This window comes from Cupressus sempervirens, chromosome 1 (assembly GCF_028749045.1).
Source record: "Cupressus sempervirens isolate cs-2001-9-10 chromosome 1, ASM2874904v1, whole genome shotgun sequence".
NCBI lineage: Eukaryota > Viridiplantae > Streptophyta > Pinopsida > Cupressales > Cupressaceae > Cupressus > Cupressus sempervirens.
In genome coordinates, this window is record NC_143118.1 from 576172140 (window position 1) to 576195965 (window position 23826).

The 23826-nt window shown below is 32.9% G+C and overlaps 1 protein-coding gene across 1 annotated transcript; it reads right to left on the reverse strand.

Moving 5' to 3' along the window:
* Positions 1-418: 418 nt before the first annotated feature.
* Positions 419-2318, reverse strand: LOC149578734 (uncharacterized). Its single transcript, XM_089805201.1, has 3 exons — positions 1830-2318; positions 715-1131; positions 419-618 (listed from the first exon to the last, which is right to left on the reverse strand). Exons 1-3 carry the CDS (start codon positions 2307-2309, stop codon positions 547-549), a joined length of 969 nt encoding a protein of 322 aa, XP_089661327.1. The 5' UTR covers positions 2310-2318; the 3' UTR covers positions 419-546.
* Between the last annotated feature and the right edge of the window lie 21508 nt (positions 2319-23826).

Below are 23826 nucleotides of genomic sequence, written 5' to 3' on the forward strand. Positions count from 1 at the left end.
TATAGGTGATATTTTATATTAAAATTTAGCTATTTATATATGTTTGTCATTTTTCTAACAATATTAAGTATTTATGTGATCAAACAAGGAATATCAATTTTATAATTGTTTTGCATTAAAAAATTTTAAAAAATTGATCAAAAGTGAACTAAGAGTTGATCCTTTTATTGATTATATGATATAAAATTTATACTACAATTGTATCGGGTTACTTAAATTATTGTGAAAGCTCTTCAACCAACTCTTTTGACTATTTACTTTTGATAAATTGTCATTTTCCTATTATTATTTTTCAATGTGGGGCCTATGCTTTCCTCATTGAGAACACGGCAATAATAGACAAACATGAACACGACAATAATAGCACAATAAGACTTTGAACTTTGGTAGCAAACAAATATGACAGCATATTTTAACCATTACAAATGTCATTACCAACCCTCTTTTATATTTGTTACAATGATGGAAAAAAAATTTAAAAAAATCTATCCCCAAATGTCTTGAACATTAATGGTTACATGATAAACTCCGTTTAGACTGGTTGGCTTAGGCTGCATAGAGAGCACGTTTCACCACTTCCTCCAACTGTTGGCTTTGTAATAGCTCCCATCCTCGTCCCTTTATCATCACACCACAAATAGTTCTATTTCAGTTTAAGATATAAACCCTATTTTCATACATACAAGAGAAACACTTTTATGTACAAGAGAATACCATAGTTTGTCTCTGGATTGCCACTTCGATTACTGGATTCATTGAGTCCAAGTCTCGGTACCGGATTCTCCCAATTCCCAATTTCATTTCCTCCAAGCACTTCACCAAGGTAACAATGGCGTCCATATACCTACTCTTAGAAACTATGTTTCTGAGAGTTACATGCAAGATTGCTTTTTCATCTCCAATATCGCTCTCCTCAATCACTACAACAGCTTCTTCACAAATGGACGCCATTAATGGATGCTTTCCTATATCTTCTACATTTCCATGTGACATACTTCTGTAACCTTCACGTGTATGTTGGGTAACTTCATTCATTAAAGTTTTGTTTCGTTGTTCAAGCTCTTTGATTCGAAGCTTCCGCTGATTCAGCTCCACTATAGCATTTGAGAGAATTGAATTTTTATCAGCTTTCTGCAAAACCATCCCTCCATCAGAACTTAAATAAGCAATGGAAAAAATGGTAATTACATTTATTGCTTAAAATTATATTGCATTTTTATTGTAGAGATTCAAGGTTGATTCTCTGCAAAGAATCTTGAGTTACAATAATTGGTTTGGTTCTTATTGTGTTTGTTAGTGAAGAGTTTGTATTGACCTAATATTAATGAAATTTTATTAAATCTAATATTTAGTAGAATTATATATTGTACCCCCTTGTTTTAATTTCTAATTTCTTTGTTCATAAAGAGATTATATTGATTTAACCTAGATTCCAAGTTCTATTCTTAAACAAGGTCTAAATTATATATCTAAATCACTCTCAATATTCCTTTCTAGTGTGTTTATATATAAGAAGTCTTATTAATTTAATGTAATAAAGATCCAAATTGAATCTCTTTATTTAGCTGGCTCAACTTGTTGATCACAATAAAGCTCTTTAGTGCTCTTTGTTTCCTCTATTATTGTTCTGTTCTCTTTGATATTTAATAAATATTTTACCCCTCTTTTAGTTTGAATGTAATAAAGATCCAAATTAAATCTCTTTCTTTAAAGTTAAATTCTAAATTGTAATTCTTCCTCTTGATTTCTATACTGATTTAACACTGACACTCATATAAACAAGACATTTATAAGCGGTATTTTAGAAAAGGATATAGGAAAAATTATACCTTGAGATTATGAGAAAGAATATTCCGCAAAGCCATAAACTGCTGACTGAGTTTGATTCTCCTGTTGCGTTCAGCAATCCTATGTGTGGATGCATATGACTCCTCCAAGAAGCGATCATCCACTTCACTTCTTGACTTCTCCCTCTCATTTTCATGTACCCTCCCTAAAAATGCAAAGCATCTCTTGGCTAATTTCTGCTTCATGAAAGATTTCTGGTTCAGTTTGAACCCATTAGAAGCCTCTTTGTTGTACCTTATGAACGCACTCTTCACTTTCAACGTATTGTGGGCAACAATCATGTCATCAAACAAGTGATGTTGAAGTTGCAGAAAGGAGCTCGTGGCTTGACTGCAACTACACATTTCCTCAGCTGCAGGAGAAATGTGACATTGTTGGGGCAGAAGCTGATTAGTAAAATAATCACAACTCCAAACATCCTCTCTATCAACTAAATCTCTCATCTCTGCTCCTCCCTTCATTAAATTTCTCAAAACGTAGAATTGCATCCTATGTGCTTGTGAATTCAACTATTTATTACAGATATACAGTAATGGTAAAGGTACGAAAGATGTTTCAACCCAAATCTTATATTTAATTACGACTTTTCAACGTAAATTATGATAGTCTAAGTAATATGTTAAAATATGTGAACTCCCAAGAATAATGTGGGTATTCTAGAATTCGAGACTTCCATAAGAAACGAGGAGAATGATTTTAAGGCGGTCAAAGAAAGCCACTGCAGGAAAAGTTTATGAGAGATCAAATTAAAGGGAAGGCTAATCTCCACACAAAATGTACTAAAGATAAAACAAAATCAATTATAAAAAATCAATATTAATGGCCGAAATAGGCTTACAAGCTGTGACATCTTCCATAAGCAGAACCAACATTAACAGAAACTAAAACCAAAAAGCAGCTAAAACAAGGAAAATCTCATTAGGGAACCCAGTGGAGAAACCAATAACCAAGTATATACCAACTACAAACAAGCTAGCTAGCCACTAACAATCAAGCCAAAGACCATGGAAAACTAAAGTCAACACCACACATGAGGAGTCACCACACGTGAGGAATTGAGGCCCAACAACCAACTCCAAGACCATCAACAACAACCCCTTCATTGACAACCAACCTATAAATAAACTTTGACTACTTAGCAACTTTAGACTAGGAATTAGTTGGTTATATGTGATGTTTAAGAAAACTGATAGCTGAAGGCTACCTCTGCAATTTCTTAAGAGCCCATTTGGCTGCAAAAATTGCCGAATATGACATGAACTTATGCTGGAATAAGCTTTTTCTTGGTATTCATGCATTCGTAAAATAAGTTCTAGAATATCATTTGGACATGTTTGGTTGACCTGGAAGAGGAGTCGAAATATGTATATTCTATGTTTGGTTGCAACAATTGAAATAGGAATAGGAATAAGTTTTGTTTTAAAATTTTAATAATTAAATTATTTATTTTAGTTTGGTAATATTTTAAACAAACAAGCTTTTTTATTTATAAAAATTGGTTTTTTATTAATTTTTTAAAAGGCCAAATTATTTTAATTGAACTTTAATTTATTTTTAAAATTGACATTAGAAATGAAAGATATACCACAATCTTTGAAATTCATTGAAATCAAAGTACATACTATATTGTATATTATAAATTTAATTCTAAATTACATCAAATTATTTTAACAAGTATAAAATCAAAACTAAAATTATTTTATTTTTAAATATATTGCAGAAAATTAAAAAAATACAAATAAGTCGAGATCATTAATATGATATTTAAATAATCTTTCAACATAATTTTAATTTTAAGACTAAGTACAAGATTTATTAAGATTTATTTGTAAAGATAATTTATGAAAGTTTAAAAAATATATCAAATCCAATATTAGTATTTTTGTCATTTAAAAAAAAAATATTAAACATTAAATAATGTCGATCTAGTTTATATCTTATGATGAATAAAGAAAATAGTCCAAAAATGCAATCAAACAGCGATGTCACAAACCTCACAATCCATCAAATTTGGTTTATTAAAATCTGAAATAAGAATAAATTATTCTTATTCCATCTTTTTATAGAAATTATGCTATGCTCATTTTGAGATCAAATTATAATAGGCGAATTCTAATTTCAATTTTGTATTTTGGTAAATTAGGACAAAAAAAAAACTTACTTAGTACTTTTCTATAGAACCTCTTTATCCGTTTTAAATTATTTTTATACAAGATTTGATATCTTTCGCAAATCTTTGAACTTTTAAGATGAACTACAATCAACGATTCGTTATATTCAATCGTCATATTCAACTGAGAACGGATCTAAATCTGATTCTTTTAATATAATTTATCAGACTTATCTACGCACGTAAAAATGACATTGGATTTATTTAAACAATTTTATAAAATAATTTTACCTACCCATTAAACTGATCAATATTTTCTATTATGAATTCATTACATTCAAATTTGCAATCAGTTTGTCTTGGACAAAAATCAAAATTGCTAAGTATTAAAGCAAATAAAATTGAGTTGTCGGCCGGTAGGTTCCTGTGTCAATGTGGATGTATTTGTATTACTCGTCCGTAAAGTAAGAAGCTTTCAATTTCATATTGAACACGTGTCACAAATGGGAGAAAGTTTGAATGGAGACTACTGATTACAATTAAAAGTTTTTCTGCATCTCTCACCTTAGAAAAACGAGGGTTATGGATACTAAATGGATAAAGTTACACATGCGCCATGAAAAACTTGATGTATAGTAATATTTTAAGGATTATATGAATATTTTGTTATCATTTTGAATCTTCTAGAAAGGAGTTTTGAGTATTTAAAGAATTTGAAAATTTAAAGTCTCCAAAATAGGGCAAACTGTAATTTTGATGATTTGGGGAAATAAAATTATAATAATAAATTAGAGATGTATCATTCTATATTTATTGGCTATAGAAATCAACTTTTGAGGAAAAAAATAGATAAATTTTTTGTAATTTTGATTTTACAAGAATAAAATTCAAACAAGAAATTTTAGACATATCATATTTATTTCTACTTAAATTTAGATAAAATTACAAAGTTAGAAAATAGGGAAAAGAATAATTAATGATAACTAATTAATTGAAGCAATTTGAAGCTACACCAAAGCAATTTAGTGTTATCTCATAGTGCACATTCTCTCCAACACACAACTACTACAAAATTGTTGTTATTTGGTGGACAAAAAATCTTGAAATAGTTATTATGCTCATATTCATTGTATTTGTCCATGTTGTTCTAGATTTTGTCAAATTAAAATTTGAAATCACCTAGTAGCAATAAATTCATTGCAAACCTCTGGATTCCATTTACTCTTGGCTACTTGCAACTAGTAGTTCTTGACTTGTAGGTGGCTAAACTAGGAAAACTTAAATTTTGAATAGATGGTGATTTTTTTTTGGTGAATAGTCCCTTCTCTATTAATTAAATAGTAAAGGTACATGTTTATAAAAAGAAGGGGTTGGGGGATATAAAGACCACCCTGTGAAAGTTCACACAGGAAGGCCATAAATGTAACATCTTTTCCTATAAAATACATAAAAATTTCTCTCAAGAGGCTAATGTAGTGCCAACTAAGAGAGGTTAACCATGTCAATAATTAAAATCCCATACATCAATGAGGTTGATGGTGGTTCAGGAGGAGCCCACCCATTAGAAAAAAATTCTTTCCCTTTATCTTCTTCTCTCTTTACCCTAGGAGGGTAAATTAGCATGTCCAAGTGGGGAAACAATCACTTTGGGTCTCTACCAGAGGAAAGCCAACTAGAGGCAATAAGAGCAGAAGGAGGAGCAATTGGGGACTAGGCAGAGCCTCATTGCAAAGAGGAAAAGTTGTAACAACGATCATTGCAACCACTGTTGGGAGAGTGACATAGATCCTGGGAATGATGCATTTATGAGGGACAAGCCAAGGAGCTACAACCCCACCAATGACTACTCGAGTGACCATAGAAGGTGCATTACCTCTGTGATTAAGTAGCTCTTGCAGGTGAGTTACCTCAAGAGCCACCTTGTTGGCTTGTACCTGAATCTACATCATTACATTGTTACCTATGCAAGCTTTAGTATAAATAGATACATTGATATCTAGTAAGATGTGAGTAAAAAGAAAAACATTCCTATCTTTTCATAGAGTAAAAGATTATCCATCCTCAAAGCATGCCAAAACTAGCTATAGTTGAAAGAGATACTGAGGGAACCACCCAACAGAATCATATGCTAGGAAAACAACTCTTGCCTAAAAGGCTTGAAAAAATCATGAACCCAGAGCCAAGAGTGTTGAGCTCTATGATATAACCAAAAGATGTGTAGGAAAGACTTTGGTTGGCCACAAAAAGGACAATGTAAGTCAAGAATGCCCAAGTGCTTGAGCCAAAGACACAAAAGTAATCTCTTGAAAAAGACACACTAGGAAAAGTGTGCAATCTTTAGCTTAGTGATGACATTCCATATAGTATTAAACATGCATCTCCAATTCTACTATGAAGACTTGAGGTGGCAACACTAGTTGAGAGTATCAACCATAGGAAAATGAGGCACTAACCAAAGGCATCCCATCTTGGGCTTGTAATTGAAAAAAGGAGTACATGGATTCCATTTCCACCTCTTCCACCATGGTTTGATGGGCTAGACACCTAACTTGTAAAGCATATGTTATGGCAATACAAAAATCAATAGGTCAAATGTCTTATGATCTGGATGAGACAAATGAAATTGGACCTGTATATCCTCTCATGATATAAGGCTCATGGTAACTCTAGAACAAAAGATCTTTTGGAGTCTTGATGCAACGTTTGAAAAAACAAAGTGCATTGGCACCCTAAATCTTTGCAATTAACACACCTTTAATGGAAAACAAGGGTGACCAAAAAAGATTGTGTTGGTTCATAGAAATCTCATCTCTAAAATAATCAATAGCCCAATGAAGCCACAACTTGATGGCTCTCCAGATTCTTTTGACAATAAAAGAGCCTTGGATTTGAAGTAGTTCTGGCATAATAAGAAGTGTTTGAAGCCCAATCCCCTTCCAAGTAGGGCTATTAATTGGGAATCTAGAGGAAATATAATGCATGAGCAAGATTTTCAAGGCTTCATCACTAGTAAGGGCTCACCCCATTTAGCACTTAAAGAAATACCTTATTTCTAAGTGGAAATGAGGCCAAGACCCCTAGATTCCTTGGGAAAAATACTGCACTCCCAAGCCACTCTATGAAATCCACAATACTCATATCCTAAATCCCAAAGGAAATCTATGAGAATATTCTCCAACTTTAAGTAAGAGGATTTTTAAGGAGCACAATAGGAAGAATAATAAACATGGCTAGCTACTAAAAACTTGGAACAGATCTAGAATTTGGCAACCAAAGAAAGAGGCTTGCTAAGACAATAATCCAACTTCTCTAAAATATTGGTAAGAACATAATTCCTATTCAATGGATTGTAAGGATTAACCTCTGATAGAAATAATAGTTACATACAAATATAACCAATATTAGAAACTAACATATCGTGCTAAAGAGAACATAAGACACCAAGATTTAGCGTGGTTCAACCAATCCCTAGGTTACATCCACCAACAACAAGTGGATAGAAACTAACATATCTTGCATGTGAATTTTAATTGCATATTTATTTCAAATCTATTATGGGTTATGTGAAAACGGTTATATTCTTTGTTGCAAATTTTCTTACAAGTGGTATTAGAGCTATGGTTTTATTATTATAACCCTAGATTGAATCCATGGGAATGCATGAGAGGATAAAGGAAAGGGCAAGATATATGAGTTTTTATTGCAGATCTAAGAGTTTTGGATTTGTTGTTATGATGGGAGATTGGTAGATTTTAGGCATGTAAAATTGTTTGACAAAAGGGTTTTTTAGATGTTTCATTTAAATGGGAGTTTTAGGGAGAGTTCACAAAAATGACTTTCTGAATAAAAATAGACCTCACCATTGGATTTGGGTCGACATTTCCATAAATTTTGATATATAATATGTCATAGTTTGGCCATGTTCAGAGGAAATGAAAGAGTTTTTATTTTCAGCCCTTGATGACTGTCAAATTTAATCTCATCAATAATTTTGTCACAAAAAAAAATTGTAGTGAAAATGGTAAAAAGACCATCTTAGTAAAATGACTATAACTTTCTCTCGCGATATCAAATTTTAGACTTCTTATAGGCATTAGAAAACTAATTTAGAGCACTACAATTTAATGTAGGTTTGGTTTTGGGATTTTGAAATTTTGTCAAGTTTTAAGAGCCTGAAAGTTGAATGTTGTTTATTTTGAGCACATATTAGGGCATAACTTGCACATACGGAGTCAAATTTTGGACTTCATATAGTCAACAAAAAGCTCTTGGAGAGCTCTACACATTGGTTTAGATTTGGTGCAAGTTTGGCATACTTTATTTAGTGATATATTAATCTGAACAATTTATGATATATATTGACTATGGTAACATTGTGAGTTTATGACTTTGTATGTTTGGAGATTTAAGATTTGATGTCATTGTATACTCAATTTATATTTTATATCGGTCTCATGATGATATGATTATCAATATTTAGTTTAGATATGTATGATGACTTGATGGGTCTACAACTTCTGCAGTGTTTTAAGTGGTCTATATTTATAAGTTGCATTTATAGCTTGGATATGGGTTGAGTTTTCCCATTGATCTTTCATTATTGGTACATATTCTAATTGGTGGCTTGTATGGAGTTGTTTATTCCCTAAGTCACATGATTTGCTAATTTTTTCATGTAGAAGGGATGAGATGTTGTTGCCAGGTATAGTCATAGTGGGGGATTGTGGTTGACAATTTTATGCTAACAAGTTGGACATATTGAGAGTTAGATGCTTGGTTCATGGATCTGATCATGGTGCCATGGATTTTGGCATGATATGATTGGATATATAGTTACATCCTTGATGTTCATTGGTTTGGATTCCTGATTTGGTTATGGTGGTATATCTTCTTGGTTGGGGATCATATTAATTTGTTTTTTTTTTAGGAGCTCATGCTGTGCATTTTGAGTTCTTTGATGATTTGATGCCTTAGTTGATTCTCATGGTTAGAGGATGGTTTATTTTTTTATAATCATAATGTCATGGATAGCTTGGATATGTAGTTCAGTCAGAGTTTGTGATAGTGATGGGATGATAGTGCAGGATTAGTTCCTAGTTTGGTTGTATCTTCTTGGTTTGGAGATCTTGGTTTCACTTGGTATTGACACTGTGGTTGTGTGGGTGTAGACCTAGAGGATCTTTATGTAGGAGATGGATTTTATGATGCCATGGGTTACTTGATACCATGATTGAGTGGGAGATGTTGACATTGATATATTTTTTGAGTGTTTGCAAATATTGGAGGTTTGTCTTAGATCTTGTTGCTACATAAGCATCTTTGACATTTGCATGGTGCACTGGTTATCTTCATGGTGTGTAAAGATGGATAGATCTTGAGGACTCATTCGATTCTTGGTTATCTTCATGGTGTGTGGAGATGGTTCTTCATGGTATGTGGAGATGGTTTTCTTCATGGTGTGTGAAGATGGTTGCATCTTGAGGACTAATGGAGTTCTTGGTAAAGGTATGGCTTATGCTTTCATTTGACATGTTATCCTTGGAGTTAGGATGGCTTTATTATTATGTCATGTTATACTCTTGACACACGTTTAGAGTTTTGACATGTTATAGTATATTCATATGGAGCATGTTGTCTCTTTTGAGATGGTAAGATCATGTTGTTATGTTTATATTCATAAGGCCATGGTTGGAACTTTGACATTGATCTTGGTTTAGTTTCTTGGTATTGAGTAAATTAATCATAAGCTAGATACTTCATGATATTTTTATGTTGCATTTGGAGTTGGCATGGATTGATTGGTTACAGGTGCTCACGAATACGTAGAGATGGTGGTAATGCTAATTTCTCTTGGATTAGAGAAGTATTTGTTAGGATGGTTGAGGGTTTCAATAGTAAGTCTAAGGGGCATTCATCTGATATGGGCTTGAGAGGAGATTGTTCTTAGACGAGTCTTGGTTGGAGACTTGGATATCTTAATGAGCATTCTCATTCCCCACTCTTGGTCTACTCGGTGGTTTTGCTACATGAGAGGTATAGCCCATTGTTTTTCTTAGGTGAATTTTATTTATGCTTGTCTTTCGAGGATATGGATCTTGAGTTATTGTACATGAATTAATTCTAGAGGGTTCATTTGAGGGATGGTTTAGCATTTTTTTATCTCCATTTGCATTTTTTATGCTTGTTGAGTTTTGAAGATGGTTTTATATTGGGCATATTCTTTGGAATAGGAATGGTTTATGAGTTTGATCTTCTTGTGAGAGGATTACATCCATGATTAGTTATATGGGATGGTTTGGATGTTGTTGAGGCTTCTTGTTGGGGTTTTATGGAGGAGATCATACTTACATAGTTTACATCTAGAGGTGTGTATAGAAGGACATGATACAAGTTATGATTTGCATGGTTTCTCTTTGGTCTTGGTTATCTTCTTGGATGTTTAGTTTCACTTACATTGGATCTAAGATTGGATAGATATTGTGATCACTAGTTTGTGGTCATGTATGTCATGTGAGAGATGACATGGTTATTCCTTTATCTCTTTCCTTTTTTGGTTGTGGAGAACTTAGGAGAGTATTGGAGATTGGTTATGAGAGTTGTTGTTGTAGGTTATTGGTTTATGTGTTGTGGATGTCCTTGACACTACATGGATTCACTTCTTTGAGATGTTGTGGGTGGATTGATTATAGATTTGACATTATCTTTTGTAGTGGGAGGTTCTTGGTATATATGATGTAGGAGCATCCAGAGGTATAAGGGCAATCCTATGTCACCCAAAAAAATATATACCTAGACATAGTTTCTATTTCATGTGCTTTCATTTCTGGATACCCATTTGGGTCAAATAAAAGTTCCACCTCTCATAGTTCCACTATTAGTGTTTTGGGTTAGAGTTTTTAAGCACCTTCAAATACATGTAAATGCCAAAAAAATAGGACTATGTAATTGAGCCATAATTATGGTGAGTAAAATGTATAAATTGGAGGGATGATTATAATTATAATTCAGAACATTCCAGAAAAAGAATAAGGTCAAAAGGTTGCATGGGTTGAAAGTTATCGTAGTTTTTCAGTGTTTGGAGACCTCCTAAGAATGCTTCAATGTTAGGTTTGTGGCACTAAATGATCTCGTACGGACTTGAAAAATGGGGGAAAAGAAAAGCTGGTCCATAAGGCTATAGAGTTGTCTGAGAGCTTTTTGAAAATGTAAACGATTCGTCAATCAGAGCTACGGTTAAAAAAGTTATGCCTCTTGAAAGTTGGGCTACCATTTCGGGATTCTTCTAATTTTGTGCCGACTTCTAATTTGACTTCTAGAGCCTTTCATTTTGGTGGTGGATGCCAACTAGCACTTTCTAGAATGTATTGCTAATCCTTAACCCTTTAGGGTCTATTTAAAAACATTTCTAGCATTATAAATGGCAATTTAGAGTAGAGTTTGAGAGAAGGTACTGGGAGAAAAAATTATTTCCAGATTTATACTATTGTAAGCCCATAGGGCATGTTTTGGAGTCTATTTTCTTTGCACTGAGTGTATTGGCATATTTTCATAATTAATAAAGTTTTCCCTTCCTGTTGTGTCCATTCCATTATTGGGTTGTGACTCCATCAATATATGTGGCAAATATTTCTGTTGAGGCTTGTGATTATAGGTTACTGATTGCATATGCTGATGATGTGAGATTCACTTGGTATACCTTTAGAAGTATGGATAGTTTGATGGGTTGGCACTTAGTGTGGGTGCTATTTCAGCTATGGACAATTTGACAACTATAGATACATATGATTACCTTTGGATCATTTTTTTTTTGCTCATGGAATTATAGTTGGTACAAGATTTAATGATCTTCTAATGTGACATCTTTCGATGGCTTTTATGTATGTTTGGTGGTAGTGGCATAAGAGGAGGTGATATCATTCATGTTTGAGATGCTAGATATGCTGGATACTTTGATTTTGTTATGGGTACTAGGATGGAGCACATGGTGTACTTTGATCCATGATGGTGGATGTGCTAAGAGAGATTGTTCCATTGTTAAGTTATGTGGCTACAGATTGACCCTATGCAATGTATACAACAAGTGAGAGATTGTTGAGATAATGGGTGTTGCACACATTGCATAATATTGTTATATTATATTATTTTATTTTATTATGTAATGTTGCACCTAGATGGACATGCAACATGTAAAGATTCACATTAGATATACTTGATGTGTTGTATTATAACATTGTGATAATATTTCATGTAATTATTTAATATTGGAAAAAATAAATAAATTTTTAATATTAAATGTGGGGTCAATGGGTTAGGTAGCACATGGTTTATGTAATACCACTTGGTAGTTTTGTGAGACTTACTACTATATAACCAGTCACGAGGGTAGTTGTTGTGTAAGAAAGATAGAGGGCAAAAAGGGAAATAGTTGAGTAAGACAAGGATTGATAGGTTAGCAAAGGGAGCATTTGTGAAGGTTGGAAGCATAGCATGGGATGTGTGGATACATGCTTGTTCACTTAGATTTTTCAGTGGTGGCTATGGCTTTGAAGGTTTCCATGGTTGTATTGTAATGGTGTTTTTTTGAATAATACACAATGATGGATTTTTTTTGAGGCTGGATTTTTCCCTCAATGAGGGTTTCCTAGGGTATATCTTGTGTCACAATTTTTTAGGTATGATGTTTATTCTCTTGCATATGGATTTCAATTGTATATTTATTTTAGATCTATTATGCATTATGTGGAAGTGGTTATATTCTTTGTTGCAAATTTCCTTACAGAAGTGGTATCACAACTGTATGTGTTTTGTCTTTGAATGGAGATCAAGATTCTTTGCAAGAGAATGAAACTCTATCTATCTATAAAAAAAATAATTATCCCTTTGAAGGTGTCCCAATTCATCCTATTGAGATAATGGGTGTTGCACATATTGCATAATATTGTTATATTGTATTATTTTATTTTATTATGTAGCATTGCACCTAGATATACGTGGAACATGTAAAGATTTCTATGGGATATACTTGATGAGTTGTATTGTAACATTGTGATAATATTTTATGTAATTATTTAATATTGGAAAAAAAAAATTCAATATTAAATGTGGGGTCAATGGGTTAGGTAGCACATGGTTTTAACACATGGTTTATGTAATACCACTTGTGGTTTTGTTGGACTTGCTACTATATAAGAAGCCACAAGAGTAGTTGTTGGTGTGAGAAGATAGAAGAGAAAAAGGGAAAGAGTTGAGTTGTTTTGATAGGTTAGCCAAGGGAGCATTTATGAATGTTGGAAGCATGACATGAGATGTGTGGATTCATGCTTGTTCACATGGATTGCTTGGTTGTGGCTTTGGCATTGAAAGATTCCATGGTTGTATTACAAGAGTATTTTTGTTGAATAATACGTGGTGATGGATGCTTTTGGAGGTTGAGTTTTTTTTCCCTCCATGAGGGTTTCCTAAGGTGTATCTTGTGTCATAATTTTGTGGGTATGTTGTCTATTCTCTTACATATCAATTTTAATTACATATTTCATTTTAGATCTATTATGGGTTATGTGGAAACATTTATATTCTTTCTTGCTAGTTTTTTTACACTTCTAAAAATAATTGAAGTCATTTCATCTCCTTAGTTTCCTTTGTAGCAGCAACATGCTCTAACTTTGTAGTGGATAAAGCATTAACCATCTACAACCTAGAAATCCAACTCACTCCTACTCCACCAACAATAAATACATAACCTATAATACTTTATCTCGTATCAATATCTCCTACCAAATCTAAGTCAACATAGTGTTGTAAATCAGTAGTAGAGCCCCCAAAGTGTAAACACTTACTAGAGGCACCTCTCAAATATATGAGAATCCATTTAACTACATTCCAATGCTCGATTCTTAGATGAATCATATACCTGCTAATAACTCTCACGTTATGTACAATACTTGGCCTTGTACATACCATAGCATACATCAAGCTTCCTATACCTAAAGCATAAGGTACCTTGGACATCTTATCCTCTTGTTTTTGTGTCTTATGACACATCTCCTTATTCAACTTCAAATGACTAGGTAAAGGTGTACTTGCATCTTTATCATTCTCCATAAAGAATGTTTCCACACCTTCGCAATATAATTAGCCTAAGATAATTTCAATTCCTTGTTCTTCCTATCTCTGTAAATCTTCATACCAAAGATTTGTTTTGATGCCCCCAAGTCCTTCATAGAAAATAAATGTGCTAAATGTTCCTTTAACCCCTTAATGTGATCCATGTTAGACCCAGCTACAAGCATATCATCAACATATCAATATAAAATAATGTAACTGACATCATCCAACCTCTTAAAATAAAAACAATGATTTGAGTGACACCTACTATATCCATGCTCATGCATAAACTTGTCTAATTTTAGATGCCATTTTCAAGGTGCTTGCTTCAAGCCACATAATTTTTTCTTTAATCTATACACTAAGTTCTCCTTACCTTTGACCTCAAATCACTGTGGTTGTGCCATCTATCTCTTCATCCAAATCATCATGAAGAAAGGTTATTTTAACATCAAGCTACTCCAAATGCAAATTTTCAGTAGCCACAATGCTTATAATAGTGTGAATAGAAGTTATTTTAATAACAATAGAAAACATCTCATCAAAACCAATGCCTTTCCATGCAAATATTTTTACAACTAACTTACCTTTAAATCTTTTCTTACCTCCACCATCTTCTTTTAACCTATAAAACCACTTATTCTATAAAGCCCTTTTACCTTTAGGCAACTTTCATAAATCCCATGTCTTACTTTTTGGCAAAGAGTCCATTTAATCTTTTATTAAAAGCTCCCATTGAATCTTTGTATCCACCTAGACAACTTCATCATAACATTCAAGTTTATCAACATCAGTTAGTAAAATAGAGTACAAAGAAAGAGAAAATCTTTTTGGAGGTCTACTTAGCCTTGTTGACTATATAGAATTCATTGGTGTGTGTGGTATTTTTTGTCCTAGTTGTTTCACATCATGATGAATTTCTAGAAGAACATATTTTGGAGTATCATCCAACACTATATAATCATCTTCTTTCTTCTCCTGTTGCTACAATAGATCTTTGTACAACACTTTCTCTTTGAATATGACATCCCTACTTAAAATTTTATGATTTTCAAAATCCCAAAGCCTATAACCAAATTCATTAATTCCATATCCAACAAATACATATTCTTTTGACTTAGCTTCTAGCTTAGTTCTATTTTCAGAATCTATATGAGAAAATACTTCACAACTGAAGGTTTTGAGAAAAGAATAACTCACCTTCTTACCAATCCATGCTTCCTCTGGAATACCATAGCTAAAAGGAGTAAAGGGGCCTTTATTAATCGAATATACAATAGTATTGAGAACCTCTACCCACATGTTTAAGGGCGACCCTGCATGCAACCTCATGCTTCTTGCATACTCCATCATAGTCCTATTCATGCATTTATCCACTCCATTTTCCTATGGAGTCCTTGGAATAATTTTTTGTGTATGAATACCATTAGTGGAGCAATAATATTTGAGTTCATGATTGCAATACTCACCACCATTATCAAATATGAGACATTTTAGTTTCTTACCAGTCTCATTTTCAACCAATCATTTCATTTCTTAAAATTTTTGAAATACATTAGATTTTTGTTTAAGGAAATAAACCCATACTTTTCTAGTTGCATCATCAATGAATGTAACATAATAATGAGAGCCACCAAGGGAAGATACCTGAGCTGGTTCCCATACATCTATATGCACAAGCTCTAATTTCTCACTTTTCTTTTCCTTCACAGTCTTCACAAAACTCACTCTCTTTCATATTCCATGTACACATAACTTTCACATAAATCCATATTAACACATTTCAAACTTGGTAAAAATTTCTTTGAATGAAGTAATTTCATACCTTTCTCACTCATGTGCCAAAGTTTGTGGTACCATAGAATTGTATCAGAATCTACATTAGTCATTCATTCTCCCTGCTTAATTATAGCAACTGTTCTTGAACATTCATTTTTCTTCCAAACAATCAAAGCAGAAGGAATAGTATGACCTGTACAAAGATATAAGGTGCCCACTTTCACACCTTTTGCTACTAAAAGAGAACCTTTTAAAACCTTTCAATTTTTATCATTAAAAGTAACTGCACAACCCTTATCACCGAGTTGCCCCACTAAAATAAAATTTCTACTCAGTCTTGGAACATGTCTTACTTCATGTAGTAGCCAATGATTCACATTCTACAACTTAATCTTAACTTTTCCCTTTCCAACAATCTAACAAGGTTCATTATCCCCCAAATAAAAAAGCCAAAATTCCCTTGGACATAATCAATAGAATAACCTTTGTGAGTTGTAGCATGAATTGAAGCACCATAATGTAAAACCCATGAATCATCAACACTTTCTAAAGATAGAAGCAAAGTATCCTCTTTGGATTTGTTACTTACCACATTTGCCTCCTTGTTTTATTTTGGTTTATCTCCTTCATTTTTCTTTTGAGTCTAACAATATTTCTTCTTATCCCCTGATTTCCCACAATGCCAACAATCTCTCAGTCCTCTAGATTGAAACCTCTGCCCCTTTGACTTTCCTCTTGATTTGCTATGATTTCCAAAATTATTTCCTCTCCTTGTCATTCTATCTCTATTTTGTGTGTTCAAATCACTTCCTAATGTAGATCCACCTGAGGTTTTCCTATGAGTTTCCTCACTCAAAATAACACCAATCATATCATCAAATTTTAGGATATTAGATCTAGAAACATAATTACACACAGTCATTACCCAGCCATTCCAACTTTCAGGCAAAGAACAAAAAATCAAGAGAGCCCTAATTTCTCCATTAAAATTAATACCCATAGAAGATAACTAAATAGTAATAATACTAAACTCATTTAAATGATCCACAACAGATCCACCCTTTTCCATTTTCATATTAAATAAATGCTTCATTAGAAATACCTTATTTGAAGCAGAGGGCTTTTCATACAATTTCTCTAGGGTTTGTATCAACTCTTTTGTCATCTTCACTTTTGTAATCTTAAATGTCACTGATGGTGTCAAGCATAATCTATGCCTTTTTTTTCTAAAATCTCCCAGTCCTTATTGGGCATAGTTCCTTATTTCTTGGATTTTCATTCCAGTTGCTTCCATAAATCATTCTAATAAAGATAGTCTTCCATTTGCATCTTCCATAACTGAAAGTTCTACCCATTGAACTTCTCCACCTTTAGCTTATCCTTGTTTTCGATAGCTCCCACTCAACTGTGAGACTTCCACTTGACCGTGAGACCTTCCTATAGAGGATCACTAAAAACAATGATGATGGTCTAGCTAAAAAAAAATGAGGATTGTTTGGCTTTGATACCACTTGTTCGGATTAAGCTTAGACAAAAATAAGATTTATAGGAAAATATAATCAATAAAAATAATAATATATCACACATAAGAGAACACAAGACACCAAGATTTAATGTGGCTCACCCAATCTTTGGGCTACGTCCACCAACATCAAGTCTAATATTATTATTATCCAATGATTACAATCCACAACCCCTTACAGTTCAATACCATCACAAGAAGCTACAATAGCACCATTACATTATGAAATTCCTAGCCCTAATCCTTTTTATACAAGCTTTTTCTACTTACAAAATTAGGGGTAGAATAAGTCATCCAATGAAAAAATAGCAGTTGATGCCTTTTATAATAGAAGGCCATTTTTTGGCTTTGAGGGTGCTGCCCTTGGAAACCCCCACAGGGGCATTGCCCCTCGACTCCACCCTATACTATGATAGGGAGCCAACCTAGGGTATTCCCCCTTGACCCCATCTTGGGGGGAATGCCCCTAAACTCCCATACAAATAATATGGGGAGAAAACTATTCTGAATAAACCATTGAGTTTGATTAGGCTCCACATGAAAACATAGATGAAGCTTGAAAGATAAATGAAATAACAAAAAAGAGGTAGATTTCTTTGTGTTGAATCCATTTCCATTGATATTATGCAATCCAAGGAATAGTGGGAAGATATGAGAGCCTTTACCAAAAAAATTTGTGTCATTGGATGGTAGATTCAAAAGAAAAGAAAAAAGTATTAATACATTGGAGGTCATTGGAGAGATTTTTATCTTCCTCAATTAGTGTGAGGAAGGAGTCATCAACAAAATGCTCATTGAAAAGATGAGTAGGAGACTCAGTCTAAGAAATTTCTCTAGCATGGCTAAATGAAATGACATTAGCAAGAAGATACCCAAACCCTTCTGCATCAAGAATATACAAATCTAGAGGTAGAGAACATCCCTAGCAAATGGACTTGAAGAGACCAAAGAACTCACATTTCCTACCATTGATGATTATACAAGTAGAAGAATCCTTGAAGAGAATCTCTACTTATTGGAGAGAAATCAGCCCTAAATCCTAAGGCTTGAACCATCTATGCAAGAATGAAAGGCCAGTCAATATGACCATAAGACTTGGAAAAATCAATTTTGAGAAAGAAAGCTTGTTGCTTAGACCTACGGGCCCATTCCATACCTCCAAAACAACAATGATGTTGTCTGAGACATATCTAGATTTGATGAAATAATTCTACCCTAGATGTACAATGAATGGAAAAAGATAACAAATTTTGAGAGCCAGGGCTTCAGCTATGATCTTGTAGGAGACATTCAACCAAGTTACATGTCTCTAGTTGTAGATATCTTTAGGATCACTAGCTTTAGGTATCAATTTAATGTTTTATTTAAAAAAAATATTATTGAGAAATTTAGAATAGAATACTTCAAGGTAGACTTTATGTAGATCCATCCTAATGGAATCCCATAAAGCTTTTTAAAACTCACAACAGAAGCCATCATACCCAAGAGCCTTATCACCTACCATAAAGGAGACAACTTCCTCAAGGTCACTGAGGGTGAGATTTTTTTTGCAAAAAGAATGCTTCTCAATTTCAAGCTAGTTTACAATAAAAACAATGCATTTCTTCAAGGTCTAGTCCCTTTCAATAGATTTTCTCTATGCGGTGAAAACCTTCTCATAGTAGTAGACAAGAGATTAAAGAATGTCAAGAAGGTTAGAGAGAATCTATTGGCCTTAATTTTTTTAATCCATACTAAGGGGCTTGCAATAACTCCTTTGAATCTTGGTCTTATACTTTAAACTAGTGGAGACGAGCCTTAATCCAAGTGCCTCGAGTGGCATAATTGTTCACAACCTATTTCTAATGAAGGATATTGGCTAGCCAAAGTTGCAAATGTGAATCAAATAGATTCAAGGCTAGAACTTCAAAAGATACACATGATACTTGGCAGTGGTGTTATAGGAACACCTATGGTACAAGGAAATTTTTCTATCATAGATGTAGAGAAATTTTATTGTATGGGATATGGCATCATTACACCATTGAATCCATCCAATGTGGGTGTGGGGTCAAGGTTGTAAATTCTAGACACACAAACTATGAGCTATAGTGGGATTATGACTCGAAAGATGACTTAAGGAGAAATTGTGTTTTAGAAGGATGCCTTTGAGTTGTTTCCTAGATAATAGTAAATAGAATGGGATAGTGGTCTAACAAAGTCACATCCTATTGAAAATGATAGGTAATTCCATTTTCTCACAAGAAGAGAAAAAAGGTTCTACAAATATCATTGCATAATTAAGCCTTTTAAAGATTATGTCAGATCCATATCTTAAATAAGACCAAGTATGCCAAATTCCACTAGGATGATGACGATGGGCATTGGGATAAAAAAAGGCCCAATTTATTAACAATGTACTACTGGGCTTCTTGTTCCCCACCTGTCCATTGCAAATGTATAATTCATTCTTTGTTAAAGGCTAGCTCATCCATATTAAAGTCCCCATATAAAAACCAAATGGCAATAGGAAAAAAGTATATCATCCAACACCATAGTTGTGATCTTTCAACCAGATCATTGGGAGCATATACATCAAATATATCAAAGGAATAATTATTAAAAGATTAAAAAAATACATAAAATCATGTGCATGTGGTCAAAACCATGAGAAATAACTTAGGAAATCAAATGAGGGGAGAGAAGAGTAACCGTGCTACCTCGACCAACCTCATGTTGAGAAGAACAAGTAGCGATATTTGTCGAAACAGCATGCAAAAAAGCATTGAGAAAAAACCCTAAAATTTTAACTTCCTGGAGACACAAAATGTAAATTGATTAAAAGTTAAAATAAATAATAATAAAATATTTATTACCATGAATAGTTTACAAATTATAAGAATATTCCTTTAAACTTATATTTTTAAAAGTTTTTTTGAGTCTAGACTTACAAAAAATGACAATTTTGTTTATTAATGCAAAGAATGGTTTTAAAGGAACCTAAAACCATTTTCATCAAGATTACAAAAGACACCCACACATGCATTAGAGAAATGTAAAAATAAATAAAACCTACCAAATGAATATGAAAACAAAGAAATACCACATCAATAATAAAATGGCAATAAAACTTGCAACATAAAGCTAGCAAGGCCCCATAAATAACAACTACAAATAGAACAAAATTAACCAATTTTTTTCAAGGTCACAGTGACCTCTTCTTCTATTTGAGTTGTTATTTGAGTCATATTCTTTATATCCTAAATGTTGGGAGGTGAGGAGACACCTTTCTTCTTCATGATGGTTCTTAGTCTTTTTCCCACATCCTTGAATGTTAGAAACCAACATATCCTCTTGATCAAGGCTAATAATGACCTTCTCCTTGTAAGAAGATTCAAGCCTAGCCACTAGGGCTCTCTTATTTTGAATAGAAGATTCAATAATATTGAATCTACTATTCACAATATTCTTAAGGGTTTCATTCATTTAGTCTATCTCTAGAGACAAATATTCTAGCTTAATTTCAATGGTTTTATTTTCCTTCTCATCACCTTCATTATAAGATAGTAGAAGTTTCCTCTCATTAGAAGTCTATAAGGAACTCAAAGTAGAGTCAAGGAAAGAAACCTTCTTTTCCTCCTTAACCCCTCCAATTTGTTGCAACTCCCCAAACATAGAAGACACAACATGATACTTTAGGTTCAATATGTTTCATATCATGAAATGTTCATCTCATAATGCTAAAGGTGTAAATAGAAGAAGCCTTTTTCATCTATCACAATCTTAAAGTGACCTTACATTTGTCCTCAAAATTATCAAATAATAATTAGTTTTCTCATTGAGATAAATCTTAGAATCCTCAAAAATTGAAGGGAAAAGAGGCACATCATGTTCAATAGAGCTCTCATTTTCAACAACAATTGAGATTTTATCATTTCCCCCTTGATCTTTATTCTTTCCTTTGAGTCCAAAAAAGGGGACCTAGTGGAAAATTTGGAAATAGAGGACCATTTGACAAATTTATCCCTTCTTCTAGTGTCATTCTTTAGAGTGGAAGGGGGATACTTAACCACAATAGTAGGAACACCTTTTTTGTTACCCTCTACGATTAAAAGAAAAACTTATATATCTTGTTATCCAAGATTTTTGGCACATAAATCTCTTCTACATCAACATTGTACTCATTTCTCACCTTCTAACAAAAAATATGAGTCTTATAAGTCCTAGACTTCATTTTATTCTAGTTCTCTAGCGATGAAGGGGTATTCTTCACCTCATAACTCTTCCACTTGCATACCCTCCTCACCAAACTCTTATGCCGAAAGTTATTCAACACTACAAAAAAGTAATGATGGATCATATAATAGCTCCCATTATCAATAAAATATTCCATCATGGGATTTAAAATTTCCACACACTAGGGTTTGAATTTTTTTGTTCATAGTAGGAATTCTTACCTTCAACTAATACCTCTTTTTGCTCCTAAGTCTTAGGAAAAAGATTCACATATACATCAATGTCTTTTCTATCCTTGAGAGAATTCATTCCTTTCATGGATAAGCTCATATAACTTCACAGATGAACTGCTCATCAATGGAAACTTCCTTGCCATATATAGTTGTCATACCATTTTTCCAACCTTCAAAAAAACTCTTTTTGATTTTCCTATCAAATCCATGCAATTTTCTAAGTAAGGGACAATCGTGCCTTACCTCAACCTATGCCATATTTTCCCCTTATTTTTATATGTACATCATAATCAATAGGTTTAACATTCTTCAAATATCATCCCACGTTAATTATTTCAAAGAAAAGTATCTTCTAGTTTAAATCATGAAAGATAAGGGAAAAATCCAAAGTCGCAAAAAAATGAAAAAATGCCTTGAAAAATATGCAAGCTCTAAATGGAAATAATGAATATGTGATGCATAAGATGATCACCACATTGCCATCATTCCATATAATCTTTCCAACTCCACATAAAGTAGATTGTATCTAAGGAGATACTTAAGGTCATCATTCATATTGCCCCACATCCCAAATTTTGTAATATTGAAGGTAGACATCCGTATTTGCAAATATAGTTACCGACTTGTTAGTTTCCCAATAGAATTTATCAAATGATTGTATAAATCTCTTAAACTCTTGGATGATTTGATCAATAGACCAAGGGGCCTTCATGAATAACTTTAAGAAACCCCCCTTTGAAAAAATGTATAAAATCATGAAAAATCCAACATTATTTTAGGGGAAAGATAATAATTTGTATTGGCAATTTTTTTTTTCAAAATAGGAAAAATTTAATTTTGTTGGTGATTTTTTCCTGTTTTATGAAAATTTTGTAAAATCATGACAATTTTTTAATTATTTTAGAAAATCATGACCAAAAGTAAAAATACCTAAAAACCATAAATTTGTATAATCCAAGATACAATAACCCTTTTTAATGACCATTAGATGATCCTAAATCAATGGTATAAATCTTATTTTGGGCTAAAAAGTTAAAGTACAACAACTTTTAGAGAAAGTTTTTGGAACAATGACACTTTTCCATAGTATAATCTATTTTGAGTCAAATATTAGAAGGATAAAATGTTCCTTAGAAAGTCTCCAAAAGAGAGATACTTGTCAAATCTATGCACTTTTTATATAATCTGACTTAAAGTTTTACTATAGATTGGCAAATGTGACTATCTATTAAGACATGCCACATTATTTGTGGGAAAAAATATTTAATTTACCATGTGGAAAGATAAGATTCTATTGGCATTGTCATCATCAAAATAAAAATGATTATGTATCATTATTGGTGATTGGTTTGAGCATGGGATCTAGTTTTCATAAATTGCGGGTGATGTCACCACCCTAAAAGTACAAAAAAATCACCAAATTCAGGGTCCCCGATGAGTGAGATTCACCATTTGGAGAATATTCTCCACTAAAGTAAACCCTGGGGGCCTTTTGTTCCAATGTTTAATTTTTTATTATATTTTTAGAATCTCCTTCAATCAAGACTTTCCTACACAATTTAAAGCTCTCGCAATTTCTAGGATTTAATAGGCGACCATGGCTAGTTATACTAGGTGTTTGTACTAAAATCTTAAGTGAAGTACCACAATAGTAGTACAAGTGTTATTATAGTATTTTATCGCTCTCTAGCACATAGCTGACCCAAGATTGTCTTTATCTATCACATCAATGTTAATTTTGAACAAGTCACTCATAGGATACTACAAGACTAAGTCATGCCTATTCTTCTTAGTGTTGCCCATATTTTTAAGAATATTAATGATAAGGTTCCAATCATTAAAATTGTAGTATCATATTTATTAAAAAGGAGACCTATTTTATTCTTGAGATTACTTTGAAGAAGATTAACGTTTCTCCAATGTCCTTTTGGTTTTTCATTGACCACATGATTATGGGAGGAAAAATCTTTGAAAATCCTATAATTCATTCCAAAGACCAAAATTAGATGAAAAGC

What these genes read in the sequence shown, in the direction of transcription:
- LOC149578734 (XM_089805201.1), bottom strand. Translation starts at nt 2,309, where the DNA reads ATGAAGGGAGGAGCAGAGATGAGAGATTTAGTTGATAGAGAGGATGTT. An exon ending in TTCTTTCTCATAATCTCAAG is followed by an intron (nt 1,132 to 1,829) that starts GTATAATTTTTC and finishes ATGGTTTTGCAG; the next exon opens with AAAGCTGATAAAAATTCAAT. An exon ending in CAATCCAGAGACAAACTATG is followed by an intron (nt 619 to 714) that starts GTATTCTCTTGT and finishes GTGATGATAAAG; the next exon opens with GGACGAGGATGGGAGCTATT.